General features: G+C 41.0%; 1 protein-coding gene across 1 annotated transcript; it reads right to left on the bottom strand.

Annotated features, from left to right (window-relative positions):
- Positions 1-578: 578 nt before the first annotated feature.
- On the bottom strand, positions 579-6,052 carry LOC149226268 (uncharacterized). Its single transcript, XM_089380156.1, has 2 exons — positions 5,363-6,052; positions 579-4,427 (listed from the first exon to the last, which is right to left on the bottom strand). Exons 1-2 carry the CDS (start codon positions 6,050-6,052, stop codon positions 579-581), a joined length of 4,539 nt encoding a protein of 1,512 aa, XP_089236282.1.
- Between the last annotated feature and the right edge of the window lie 9,054 nt (positions 6,053-15,106).

The raw sequence follows: 15,106 nt of genomic DNA on the forward strand, positions 1-15,106 counted from the left end.
ACGACTGGCTCAGAGGCCTGAGAGTGAACTTCGGGGATATACCTGTGACACTACTGCATTCCAGGAGCAAAAGAGTCAGCAAATATAAACCAACAGAGAATAAAATTGTAGTTACCAAGAGCACGCTGCGAAGCTTTGCTTCCCGGTGAGAGATGAGGCCGTCGGCTGGTTGCCTTCTGTTGCTGGAGTCGCAATGGGGATGCGGTGTCTTGCCTAGAACTGTGCGTTTACTTGAGACCCGACTGCAATATATAAGACCATGGAGGATCCGCATATGCCTGGATTGATTCTGAATGGGTCTGTTCTTGGGAGGGGAGAGGTCTGTAGATTTGATATGGCTACTGGCAAGGAGCGTGCGGAGGGGATAGACATGATCCCATATCCTGAGAATGGCTGCGCTGGTCATGTAAAGAATCCCCAAGAGATATAATTCCATGATGGTGGTCAGGTCATGAGGGCGATTAGAATTCCGGTGGTACCCGATAGAGCAGAGAAGAGATTTGGGTAAGGGCCAGATACGGAGGAGAATATTCCTGTGGTGACTGGGTTTCTTGGGAGAGGCGATATGGGAGTCCCGCTTAGGGGATGTCTTTCTCATAAACTGAGTCATTCTCCTTAACTTGACCTGTTTGCCTTCTTGTAGCCTTGTTCGCTTGTTCATCTGCTTCCACGTTGTTTGCTCTGAGGATGTGCTTGAAGGTGACACTGCCAAGATACCTGATATTTTCCATTATCCTTCCTTTGATATTGTTTAATGCTGCTTGTTTGAAGTCTTTCCCTGAGGTCACTGCTGCTATGATGATAGCAGAGTCGCCAAGAATTAATAGATTTCTTAGGCCAAGATTCCTGGCAATGGAGGTCCCCAGCAGTAGGCTGTATGCTTCTGCCTTATTGTTTGTCATGGTGCCCATACCCCATTCATAAGTAACTATGTTTCTCCCTTGACAGTCTTTAATAACTCCACCTGCTCCCGCTTGGCCCGGGTTGTTCTTTGATGCCCCATCAAAGTGAAGGGTAGGTCGGTTTTGATTTTGAATCCAGCTCTTAACTTCTTCCTTTGACCCCCTTAGTTTCCAGTCCGTGATCCTCCTCCCTGTGTTTTCTATCTTCTGAGTTCTCCCTTCCAGTTTGAATTTGCTGATCCACTCTTTAACTCTTGCCTCAGTCAGATCCGGGTCTGCCTGGTTAATGCCATTTGCTTCAATGGTCTCAGTGATGAGTGCCATCGTTTTGGCTAGCACGCTGGAGATACTTGGCTTTTCGCTCTTGAAAATACACTTATTTCTGGCTATCCATATCTGCCAGCAAAGATTGGCTGGGATGCTGTTCCATATCCTTTTGACAAGACCCTTACATTTGCCGGAATGAGGGAAGCTATTACCCCAGTGTTTCTGTAGAAGAGTGATCTGGTTGGGAGGTTCGCTGATGCTTAGGGGGTTAGTGATGAGCTTCCAGCAAGCTCTTGCAAAGGAGCATTCCATGAAGAGGTGGGTTATGCTTTCCTCTGCTTCCTTACACATGCAGCACATTGATGGGCCATGAATGCCTTTCTTCCTGAGATTTTCAGCAGTAAGGATTTTACCATGCAGAAGGGTCCAATTAAAGAGCTTAACCTTTGGCAGACACTCAGTTCTCCATATTGCTTTCTGAAGAGGCCAATTGTTAATTGTTGAGGCGTTTTGCAAAACTTTGTAGCCCTCCTTGACCGTATAATTACCCCCATTAGGGTCCCAAACAAATTTGTCTTCCTCCTTTCTGTTTGTGGGGGCAGAGCCTATAAGCGAAGTCTTTAGCTCGACCCAGAGATTCTTAAGATCATCAGGGAGGGGGAGAGGTCTCCAACCTGTCCAGCAATTTTGATCCCAAAGGGAGATATCATAAAGAGTTTTGATCTTTGCCTCTGACATCCACCTTTGCAATGGCTTGTAGTTAATGAGCGTTACCCTTTCCTCCTTGCCCATTATCCTGTCCTCCCAAATGTTGATTTCCTTGCCATTACCCGGGGCCCTTGATATGCAAGATTTGAAATGAGGGAGGGTCTTTTTAATCAGCTTCCAAACGGGGGTACACTGTCTTTCAATGATGTTTTCAGAGAGGATGTTGCTTTTGTTCCCATTTAGGTACTTCCTCTTGATGACCTCTGTCCACCAGGTCCCTTTCTCATTGAGAATTCTCCATACCAATTTATAGCCCATAGCCATGTTTGCTAGCCTTGGTATTCTGATTCCGAGCCCTCCTTTTTCCAGGGGAAGAGTGACCTTGTCCCACTTCACCAAACTGAACTTTTTTGTATCTTGCTTTCCTCCTTGCCACAGGAAACTTCTAATAATCAGCTCCATCTGCTTGTGTATTCCTGCCGGGGCGAGAGTGGTAGCAAATTGGTAGATTGGGAGGGCTGATAGAATGGCCTTTATGAGAATGGTTCTACCTGCTAGGTTGAGCCAATATACTCCCCAACTCTGTAGTTTCCCTCTCAATTTCTCAATTAGTTTCGCCCAGATCTCAGATTTGATTGTTTCCTTGGCTAATGGAAGCCCTAAGTACATGAAATGGGACCAATTCCCTTGGGCAGGGATTTCCATAATTATAGAGATTCTCTGAGTTATGTTTCTTGGGACGTTCCAAGTGTATATCATACACTTATTGTTGTTTAGTTTGCCTCCTGAGGCTTGAAGGAAGAGATCCAGGATTTTTTTGAACCTACGAGCCATAATGCTGGAGGCTCCCCCTATTAGCAGAGTGTCATCTGCGAACAGGGAGTGGTTGATTCCCTTAGATCCACGGACTATGTCCACCCCTGTTATTTCTTTTGTTTTGCGCTTGTTCTCCAAATGTAAGCTGAGGGTTTCAGCCATAATAATGTAGAGAAAGGGTGACAGAGGGCATCCCTGCCTCAAACCTCTTGAACTCTTGAAAGCAGTGCAGGGCCTTCCGTTGATGAGGGGAGCTGTCCAGATGTGGGAGATGCATTCCATGACCCTGCTAATAAAGAACTCTGAGATGCCAAATTTCATTAATGCTGCCTGAAGGAAAGAGTGGTTTACCCGGTCAAAGGCGTTCGCCATGTCCAGCTTGATGATCATACCCTTCTCATTTCTGAATAAACTGCTGTGAATTGCCTCCTGAATGAGAATGACATTGTCCGTTATATGTCGCCTAGGAACAAAACCTCCTTGGTTCTCGGATATGAGGGAGGGAAGGATTTTTTTTAGCCTGTGCGCCAAGATCTTGGAGATAATTTTGTAGGAAACATTACACAGTGAAATAGGGCGGAATCTGTCAAAAGATTGAGGATTTGGGTCTTTGGGGATAAGAGCTAAATGAGATGACTTAATGCTGCTGCCCAGTTTGCATTTTGCAAAGAAATTTTTTGCCATTCTAATATAATCTTTCTTAATGACCTCCCAATGGGTTTTATAAAAGGCAGCTGTAAATCCATCAGGGCCTGGGGCCTTATCCATTGGCATGCTATGGATAGACCATTCTATCTCTTCCTTCGTGATCTCCTTTTCTAATTCTGCGTTTTGTTCATCTGTGATTTTATTCTCTATTATATTTAGGAAATCCGGATTTTCCATGTATTGGGGGTCAGCAGATAGGAGATTTTGAAAATGTCGAGTCGCTGCTTCCTTGATCTCCCTTTGCTCTGTTAGAACTCTGCCCTCCACTGCTATTTTCCCAATATTGTTCACTGCTCTCCTCAATTTGATACTGTTATGAAAGAAAGAGGTGTTCTTGTCACCTGATTTGAGCCAAAGGCACCTCGATTTTTGCCTTTGCTCTTCCTCTTCCGCTCGATTCTGTTTGTACAGCTCCATGTACAAATCATTTTCTTTCCTTAGGTCCTCTTCTGTGTCTTGGCCCTTCTCTTTTTCTTGATTCCACTCTGCTAGTTTCATTTGGAGGTCGATTTTCTTTTTCTCTTTCTCTGTTGCGAAATTTCTCGCCCATTGCTTGATGGCTGTCCTGAGAATTTTGATCTTTGTTTCCCATATGTAGTGCGGGGAACCTATGATTTCTGTTGCCCATTTCTCCCTTACCAGGTTCCGGAAGTCTTCACTGTTTTCCCATGCTCTATTATACTTAAAGGGTATCGGTCCCATATTTTCCCCTTTGACCAGATGCAGTGCCACTGGTTTATGGTCTGATATATAGCCTTGAATAATAGTGCTTTGGATCCTTGTAAAGTTGGCCGAGATTCTTTCTTGAACCAATATACGATCCAGCCTCTCTTTGATGTTGTTTTTACCAGTTCTCTTGTTCGACCATGTAAAACGCCCGTTCTGAGGAGGGATATCAACCAGCCTGTGAGTTTGGATGATGCTTTCTAATGCATCCCTTGAGGGGTCTGCAAAGAAATTTCCTCCCATCTTCTCTTCCGCATTCCTGATTAGATTCAGGTCTCCCCCCAGGAAGATATTTCTGTCCTGGACATTCATTAAATCTGTTGTGATTGACTCCCAGCAAGAAGCTTTATCTCTGTAATGGGGGGGGGCGTATACATTATATATTGTGTATTCTTCAGTCTTGGATATGTTTTGCATATCTGTTCTTATCCACCATTTGTTCTGCCTGCTGTCTTTTAGTTTCCATTTACTTTTGTCCCAAATTGTTCCTATTCCACCTGAGGCCCCTACTGCACTCAGTCCTATTCCCTCATAACTTCTGCTTCTATTCACATTGTTTTGAAAATCCTGATCAGTGATTTTGGTCTCCTGAAGTAGTAGAAAGTCTGGGTGTTCTGATTTGAGAAGGTCGCGGACTGCATTAGATTTTAGGGAGGAGCCCATCCCCCTACAGTTCCAAGAGACCAGATTCATCATTTACTTGATTTATTGTGTGTTCCACTTTTCTCCTTCATCTTCTCCCCGCTCCCTTTGGTCTTGTCTAGATATGTGTCCATTGGCTGCTGGGTTCCTGTGGCCATTTCCTTTGCAGCGTTCTCATCCCTTATCTCTTTGTTTGACTTCCTTCCTACTTTTCTGGGTGGATCGGTGGATGTGATATTTTCCTTTGTCTTGTTCCTTGTTAGGATTCTTTCAACAGTTGGGGGAGGGGAGGTCGGGGGGGGAGAGGGAGGTGTTGCTATGGGGCCTCTCGGAGAGGGAGGGGGGGATGGGGGATCCTCTGACGCAAGGGATTCAAAAGGGTTGGAGGAAGAGGGGAAAGAGGGGCCAGATCCGGAGGGATGGGAGGCTGGGGTTGGGGTTTCATTAGGGGGTTTTGAGGTGGTTCCATGGGGAGGGTTTGACTTCTTCTTCTTGACTTTTTCCCAAGTTTCTTCCGGGGCTTCAACATTATCAGAGTCTGTAGGCTTATTTTTACTACACCTATTAGCAAAATGCCCATATTCATGACATACCTTGCACTTGAATGGCAGCTGCTCATAGTCCACTTGCTGTATATGCGTCCACTGATCTACCTTGAGTTTGATCGCTTCCGGTAATCCTTTCCCCAGATCCACTTCAACACAGATCCGAGCACATGCATGCATGTTCTCCTTTGGTTCCGATCTATCGATATATTTCCCCACAGCATTTCCTATAGCTCTCACCGATTCATCTCCCCAGCAGTGGAGAGGCAGATGGGGGAGACGGACCCAGACCGGGACAGCACTGGGAACGTCCATCTCGGGGTCAAAGTCGGGGGTCCATCTATTGAGATAAAGGCCTCTTGTGTCCATGAAGTATGGGCCGTTCCTGAAGATGAGATTACGGTCTTCCACCGTTTCGAAGAGGAATGTGAAAAATCCCCTTCCGCAGAACCTTATTGCTATCTTTCCTTGGACCATTGAGTTCCAGTTTCTTTCCACCCAGCGTTGGACTGTGCGGGGGGAGGGCCAAAGTCCGGTGAACTGTCCAACCAGACCACGATCTGCCAGGGCAACTGCAGCTCTCCTCGGGAGGGCGGGAGGGAGCGGAACTTCCGGAATTTCATCAAGCTTCTTAATAAACTTTGAGGCTGTTGGGCGAATCTTCTCTGAGTTATTCTCTTTGGTGAGAGAGGCAAACATCTTCTCAAGATCTTCCTGTTCTTGGGTTGGCGGATCCATTGCAGGGTAGGTCAGAAGCGCAGGGGGCGCTCCAGCGAAAGCCTGAGAGGGGGAAGGGCCGCAGGCCCTTAAGGAAACGGGCAGGAGGCCCCAGGGTGAAAGGGGGGGCGAGCAGAAGGGGAGGGCGGCCCAGCAGCAGCGCTGCCAGGCACAGGCGCGCAGAGGGCTCAGACGGTCGCAGCAGCAGCAGGGCGCGGGGGAGCAGCGCGCAGTCTCATCCAACTCATGACATGAAATCTCTGTGACAACAACTTAATAAACATTCTATAATAGTAATAAACCATAGAAATCTGTAGGAGCATGAAGTAACAATAATAACAATACAATTCATTAAATACCTATGATGGTTACAATTAAGTACGAAGGACCTATATTCAAGAACTCCTGCAAAATATCATGTGTAACAACAATATGCTAATCATACAAAAATTAATAACAACAATTGATTTCAATTCCAAAAATCTAACTCACAACACACAAGCGAATGAAACAAATAGTTATGCTATTTTGTATAGTCACAACAACCCCTTCCAAACAAGATGGCACTTCCTGGTTAGTAGGAAGCTCAGGGAAAACTCACAACCTACAAATTACACAGTAATTCATAAAATGAGCCATCAAGTTGTTGAGCCTTGCATTAATGGTAAAGGAGATGAACATATCCATAGTCAGATAGAAAATAATGCTAGCTCCCTTCTCGGAGATAACCTTTTATAGGATTTTACCTTACATTCAATCCTGGAAATCAATCAAAATAGGGTCATCCTTGACAATCTTCTGATTCTCAAGCTATCCAAATAAATTTAACTGAAATTTCTTTAATAACCAATTACAAAAAAATTAATATAAATAAAGTTATTTCCATAACAACAACTCGATTATCAAATAACTAAAAACATTGAGACTGTAACAACCATGGCCAAGTTGGCCACATCGTTTAGGAGAATTTGATCCCCATTGACACAAAAAACAACGTTGACCACATTAGGTAACAATGTATAATACAACTACCCAAAAATAATATCGAGGATTTGAAAATAACAACATTGAAAAATAATGTCACTTGGATATGTTTCGAGTAACAACAAAGTGGAATACTAGAGTAACAACATCCTGTCATCCTGGAGTAAAAACATCGTGAAAATTTGAAGTAAAAACATCTTTTCATGTTGAATTAACAACATCATGACAATACAGGGTAACAACATCATGTCAACCTAGACTACCATCATTATGAAGACAGTGGAGTAACGACATCCTAGCCTAGTTGGGTCATCTTGTAAGCATTTTTCTCAACGTATTGTCTGTAACAACACCCAAAATAGCCATTCTTCTTTCAAATGCAAGCAACACTTAGTTGGGAGTGACAAAAAGATTTGCCATGCCAAAATCAACAGGTCAGATATTGCATAAAAAATATGTGGCCACTAAGGGTAAAATAGACAAAATGATAAGGAAAAAGGTGATAAGGATAAGTGAATTCGTAAACACAACAAATTATTACATCAATTCAATGGAAGAATAATCTGCAAATAAATACCATTACATGGAAGAATCTTTAGCCAAAAAAAGCATTTAGTCCAAAGATTTTCTAAATTAGGCTTACCTAATTATCATCTACAGTCCTTCTTCAATTACCAAGCCAAAAAAACATGGAAAAAGACCCTTAGTAGAGATTTAGGCCATAAATTTTCCACACTCCTAAAATGAGTATTGGAATGAAAAGTAGTCTTAAAGGTACTAAGAGTTTTTTCATAAGATAATTGTATTTCTAAATTACGAAACAAATGATATCAAGTAAATCAAAACATATAGCTACACAATTGTGAAACTTGATAAGATTTTAAAAATATATAATATGTGCACCGAATGAATTTATAAGTCAAAAGTTACCAAAAATAGAAAAAGGTTTTTCATTGATCGTCCATCCTCTTAATTTTTGGTGCCCAAAAAATGTTTGTATGGGAGCTCCAAAAAAACATTATATATGTCACCCCAAAACCATTTGCATCAACACACTAAAAATATTTGTTTCCCAACCCTGCCTACTTTTCTTTTATTTTTGTTAGTGCTCCAAAAAAGGAAAAATTCAACATCTTTTCCTTTTCCTATTGGTAAAATTTCCTTTTTCACCTTTTAATAAGCATTAAAAATTATCTTTTGGCACGCCTAAAAAAATTAGTATCGACTTCATATGTGTGCACAAGTCTGGCCAAGTCTCAATGAGTTGAAGGGATGGCCCAAAGGAGAATATTATATATATATATATATATATGAGAGTTATGTGAGGTCGAGACTTGTAGGGTTCCAAAGGTAATAAAGCTCAAGCCTCAACTCACCGTATGGGAAAGCGTTATGACCAAGTGCGAAGGTAAAGGAAACACATTATAATTATGCATATAAACCAAAAGGGTTAGGCTTAAGCAATGGCGCCATATGAATAAATGTTATAACAAAGCGTTGACTCAGAAAAGGACTAAGGATGGGAAAAGGATTAAACCAAATATGTGCCTTGAGATGAACCAAAACCATGTATATTCAAGGAATTCATTCTATGAGGAAGTAGGGCCATTGGTGGGACCTTAAGGCCATGTAGGTGAGTGACATGGATAGGGGTGATGTGGCACTCACCTGGTGTGACACATAGCACCCTGATTCAGACGTTTGGCAAGTCCAAAGGGAAAAAAGTAAGCGATATGTGGCACTAGTGAAGGAGTCCACATGGATTGTGCGATGTCATCATAACATATAAGGACCTCAAAATTATGGCAGTAAATGAGATCTCAAAAGCATAAACTTTTCTGACATTTGTCGAGAAATCATTGGTGTTATGAAACCAGCTCAAGAAAAGATAGAAAAGATAGATCAACGCCTTAGAATTTAGCCTCTTCGAGGGGGCAACCTCCTTAACATTACATAAATGAACAATTCTTGGATGATACAAATGACAAAACCTCCTTTCTATATATAGGAGTCTAAAGAGTCACACTATAATCCAGCCGACCTAACAATAATAATATAAAGCCACAAAAATAACAATAGAGGGATTCTATGGGGCACAGAAATAACAATATGGGGGTAATAAGGGCACAACAATATAAATAAGGGGTATAACTACAATAGTAATGGGGTAGTCACTAGTATTATAGGGACCCAACATGCCCCTCTCCTTCAAAAAAGTGTTGTCCTCAACGCTTGAGTAGTTCTGGATACTTCTGCATAAAATTCTCATCCTCCCATGTGGAATCTTCAGCGGATAAGTTCTTCCACTTGATAAGATACTCTGAAATTGATCGATTTCGTAGCTGTCGAGTTCTTGTTTCTGTGACTGCTTCTGGTTCCAATATAATTTTTCCTTCCTCGTCAAGTTCTGGCAATATTGTTTGAATTGGGAGCTTGTCACCTATAACCTTCTTTAAACATGAAACATGGAAAACTGGGTGCAATCGGGAAGCTGCAGGAAGCTCAAATTTGTATGCCATAGTACCAATATTTTGCAACACCTTGTACGGACCATAATACTTTGGTGATAATTTATTATCCTTCTTAGCTTGCTTTAGGGACATTTGCTTATATGGTTGTAGCCGTAGGAATACCCAATCACCTACATCAAAACTTCTTTCACTGCGATGTTGATCTGCATGTTGTTTCATTCTATTTTGTGCCAACACGAGGTTATCCTTTAAGAGTTGGAGGACTTGTTGTTGATGTTTGATGTGATGTTCCACTGCCTGAACCTTAGAATTTTCTCTTAAATATGATGTGATGGATGGTGGTTGATACCCATAAAGTGCCATAAATGGGGTCATTTTTGTTGCTGTATGGAAGGAAGTGTTATACCACCATTCAGCCAAAAGCAACCATTTGACCCATTTTGTTTGTTTATCAGATACAAAGCAACGAAGATATCCTTCCAAACATTTGTTTACTATCTCAGTTTGCCCATCAGATTGAGGATGATAAGATGAGCTATGAGCTAACTGAGTACCAAGACAAGAAAATAATTCTGTCCAAAAATTTCCAGTGAAAATGGGATCTCTGTCACTTACAATAATCTTTGGGTTTCCATGTAGCTTTTGAACTGTTTCCATAAATGCAGTAGAAACTGTACTGGCTTTAAATGGATGTGATAATGCACAAAAGTGTGCATACTTGGTAAGTCTGTCAACTACCACCATGATGACACTCTTTCCCTCAGACTTGGGTAAACCTGTGATAAAATCCATTGAAACCTCCTCCCAACGTTGGCTTGGAATGGATAAAGGTTGTAATAGACCCAGTGTCTTAGTTGTTTCAACTTTATTGTGCTGGAAAACTAAACATTCCGCCACAAACTTTTGAATATCTGATTTAAGGCCATCCCAAAAAAATTCCTTCTTAACCCTATGGTAAGTTTTTAAAAATCCTGAGTGCCCTCCTAATGGAGAAGTGTGCAATTCCATAAGAATCTTTTGTTTTAGCTGGGAATTCTTACAGAGGTATAAGCGATCTTTGTACCATAACGAATCATTTTTCCAGCTAAATGTATCAGAAGTACTGGAATCTTGTTGTAGCTTTCGAATAAGTGCCCACACTTCTTCGTCGTTCTTCCATTCCTCCCTTGCTTCGTTTATCCAATCTGGTTGGATAATAGAAATGGCACACAACAATGCTTCCACATCCTCATCCTTTCTTGAGAGTGCATCTGCCACCACATTTTGCTTCCCTTTTTTGTAGATGATTTCAAAGTCATAACCCAACATCTTTGTGACCCACTTTTGTTGCTCTTCAGAGGATAATCTTTGTTCTAAAAAGTATTTAAGGCTATCATGATCCGTTTTTACCTTGAAGTGTCTTCCCATTAGGTAGGGTCGCCATTTCTTAAGTGCATGGAGTATTGCCAACATTTCCTTCTCATAAATAGCTTTGCTTAAAAACTTTCCCTTGATTGGACGACTTTCAAAAGCAATGGGTCTTTCATCTTGCATTAGAACAGCACCAATTCCATTTCTTGAAGCATCACATTCCACAATAAAGGTTTTTGTGAAGTCCGGCGTAGCTAAGACTGGTGCTTGGCACATTGCCTCTTTAAGATGTTCAAAGGCCTTTGTTGCTTCCGGAGTCCATGAAAATGAATCTTTCTTCAATAATGTTGTTAGAGGTGCTGCTATTCTCCCATAATTCTTAACAAACTTGCGAAAATACCCTGTCAACCAAAGAAATCCTCGCAGATGCTTTATGGATGTGGAGATTTTCCATTCCTTAATGGCTTTAATTTTGCTAGGGTCTACCTTAACTCCTTCATGAGATACAATATGACCCAAATATTCCACCTCCTGGACTCCAAAGAAACATTTGGATCTTTTTGCATATAATTGTTTCTCCTCCAATAGTTGTAGCACCCTGTCAACATGTTCAACATGATCCTTCCAAGACTTGCTGTAGATTAGTATATCATCAAAAAATACTAACACAAATTTTCTAAGGAATGGTTTGAAAATTGAATTCATCAAACCTTGAAATGTTGAAGGTGCATTGGTAAGGCCAAAAGGCATGACCAAAAATTCATAATGACCCTCATGAGTTCTAAATGCCATTTTCGGAATGTCTTCAATCTTCATTCTGATTTGATGATATCCCGAACGAAGATCCAACTTGGTGAAGTAAATTGATCCATGCAATTCATCCAATAATTCATCAATAACAGGAATGGGGAACTTATCTTTAATAGTGAGCTTGTTGAGCTCCCTATAATCCGGACACATGCGCCATGATCCATCCTTCTTGTGCACCAATACTACTGGAGCTGAGAAAGAACTTTGACTTGGTTGAATTATACCAGCCTCTAGCATTTCTGCAACCATACGTTCAATTTCACTTTTTTGGGCATAGGGATATTTGTACGGCCTGATGTTTGGAGGAACACTTCCTGGAATCAGATGAATAGCATGATCATGATCACACATAGGTGGGAGACCTTTGGGAGTCTCAAATACCTTGGAATGATTGTCCAGGACATTTTGGAGATCTGGAGAAATAGATGATTCCAATGTGGAAACATCTAGCGAACATAATTGTGCAATTACACCTCTTTTCTCCTTTTTTAGAAGCTTAGTCATGCCATTAGAGCTTATTATCTTTCCTGGTTTCCCTGCAATACCCCTTAATTCAACTTCCTTTCCTTCCGTAGAAAATTTGATGAAAAGTTCTTGAAAATTAAAAGCTATTGTACCCAAGGATTGTAGCCATTGGACTCCTAGTACAACATCAGCACCTCCCATTGGAATGGAAAGCATTGGGCTAGTCAATACATATTCTCCCATGGATAGCTTGATATTATGGCACTTTCCAGAGCAATTTATTGTTCCTCCATTTGCAATCATCACTTGACACTCTGGTGCTGGATATAGGAAGCAATTCAATTCTTTTGCTACCCTACAATGAATAAAATTGTGGGTGCTTCCTGAATCAATCAACACTATTACCTTTTTCTTCTTGATTTGTCCTTCTATCTTGATGGTTTGAGGAGTGGTAATTCCCGCCAATGCATTACAAGATATGGTCGGATTTATTTGTTCTTCATCTAGGCTTTGTTCCTGGAGTATATCTTCTTCTTTTGACCTTTCTTGCTCCTTTTCTTCTTCCTCTTCACAATCTATGTAGAATAATTTCTTCTCAGCACACTTATGACCTTTAGTGTATTTGCTATCACAACTGTAACAAAGTCCTTTTGCTCTTTTTTCTTCCAATTGTTGTGGTGTCAACCTTATAGGTTGTGGAAGACTAGGGGCAACAACACTTCCGTCTTTATAGTTGTGAGTGGTATGCTTCCCGGTTGCCATAATTTTGCTTTCCATTTTTCTTGCTAACTTGAATGCCTTCTCTAATGAATCAGGTTTCCAAAGGCGAACATCATGTTGGATATTATCCTTTAAAGACCCTATGAACACATCAATCCTATGCTCCTCTGGAATATCTTTTAACCTTATGTTCAATTTTTGGAACTCCTCAATGTGCTCCATTACTGAACCCTTTTGTTTGAGACTTATCAATTGGCTAAAAAAAGTGTTGCTTTTTGTATCTTCATAATGTGCTATCAATTCTTCTGTAAAAATTGCCCAAGTGATAAATTGTTTACGAGAGCGAAGCCATTGATACCATACAAACTGATTTGGTTCCAAATATACAGTTTCCATACGTACCTTTTGTGCGTTTTGCACATTATTGAGATCGAAGAATTGCTCCATCTGTAATATCCATGTGGCAGGATCCTTGCCATCAAACTTCCTCATATCGATTTTTGGAATATGGTGATTCTTCGATCCAACATTAGCGTCTATGGAATCATGATTAACATTTCTTTTGTTCTCATCATGAGTTTCCTTTACTACCTTTTCACCATTAGTGACCCTTTCTTGTAGCAACTTCTTCAATTCTTCCATGTCTGTCTTCAAATCTATCTTCAAATCTGCCATCGAATCCTCCATCTTAGCTTCCATGCCCTTTATCTTAGATTCCACGCCATTTATCTTAGCTTCTGTTAGCTTTTGTGAGCGTGACATTTGTTGCACTTGTTCTTGTAATTTTGATATATCATGTACCATTTATTCCTCTTCTTCATGAGTCATGCTAGAGCTTTCAGGTTCCTTACTAGGTGTTTGCATTTTCTTTCCTCGGGGCATCAGTTACCGATAATAATGCTTTACTATGCCCTTTGAATTCCGTTAAACCAAGCTTACACAAAAATTAAAAAAAAAAACTACACACCTTTTTTCACTTTATAGAAGCCTGATATTGAATCTGATATATCTCTGTAATTTCGGATCATCCAGTTCTAAAATTGCTACCTGTAGTAGCCTTCTGCGTCCTCTTTCTAATGCCACAAGTCTGAGCCAAATTGGATTCTCCAAGGAAGAGTTATGTGAAATCTCCCACAGTGACTTGCTTTTAGACTGGTTCAGTAGAGAGAACTTGTACGACGTGCCACGAGTCACTGTTTCAACCTTTGACTCTAAAACACACACACAAGAAACTACAGTCCGTCCTCTTTCTGTATCTTCTTACGAAATTTCAATCCGATCCCCAGAGAGAAAGTTATGACGATTTTCCCCAGGTCACCTGTTTTGAATGTAATTCAGGAGTCTGTAAAAAGACCAACTTCCTCAGATCATATCTCCTCAAATATCGTGCGAAAAAATGTTATGAAACCATCTCAAGAAAAGATAGAAAAGATAGATCAACGCCTTAGAATTCAGCCTCTTCGAGGGGGCAACCTCCTTAACATTACATAAATGAACAATTCTTGGATGATACAAATGACAAAACCTCCTTTCTATATATAGGAGTCTAAGGAGTCACACTATAATCCAGCCGACCTAACAATAATAATATAAAGCCACAAAAATAACAATAGAGGGATTCTATGGGGCACAGAAATAACAATATAGGGGTAATAGGGGCACAACAATATAAGTAAGGGGTATAACTACAATAGTAATGGGGTAGTCACTAGTATTATAGGGACCCAACAATTGGGCACCCGACTATAGGGTGTGTGGCATTTGAAGCAGTTTCAAATCAATGATAGATGAAATCTTGGATGCAGATTATCTTTGATAGTCAAAGACACGGTTTGCGTCCTAGAGCACCAAACCACGAGAAAAAATCATGAAAGTGTGCAAAGTGTTCGCCAACGTTGATGGACGTTGGAAGATAGGAGCATTGGCACCATGATGATAATTCCTTAGATTGTCCGCCTCTTGCCAGATTCAAATTTGTGTTAATGTGAAAAGCGTGAGTGTTGAGGTGGTGACAAACTCTCCTAGACGAAAATTGTCTCATATGTTGATTAAAATAATTTTTTGTCTCGCCTCATGACCATGAGAGGAATTGCATAAAGGCACTATGAGGGATGTTTGAGGTTTAAGGCGAGGTTCCATGGTAACCCACAGTGGCAATTGCATAAGAATTATGGGGTGCTCATCTAAACAACCATGTGGGCACCATGTTGGGACCACATGGGTGCCACTTGGTAGGCCAAGAGGTCATGACCAAGTTTGAGAGGCTAAATTTTAA

Source organism: Pinus tabuliformis, chromosome J (assembly GCF_031772625.1).
Source record: "Pinus tabuliformis cultivar Carrire ecotype Pingquan chromosome J, CPIR1, whole genome shotgun sequence".
Lineage (NCBI taxonomy): Eukaryota > Viridiplantae > Streptophyta > Pinopsida > Pinales > Pinaceae > Pinus > Pinus tabuliformis.

Bases quoted from the DNA above. Each gene is read 5' to 3' on its own strand.
- LOC149226268 (XM_089380156.1), bottom strand. From the start codon at position 6,052: ATGGATCCGCCAACCCAAGAACAGGAAGATCTTGAGAAGATGTTTGCC. The intron at 4,428-5,362 runs GTATGTCATGAA...ATGAATGTCCAG, and splicing joins AGCTGCCATTCAAGTGCAAG to GACAGAAATATCTTCCTGGG.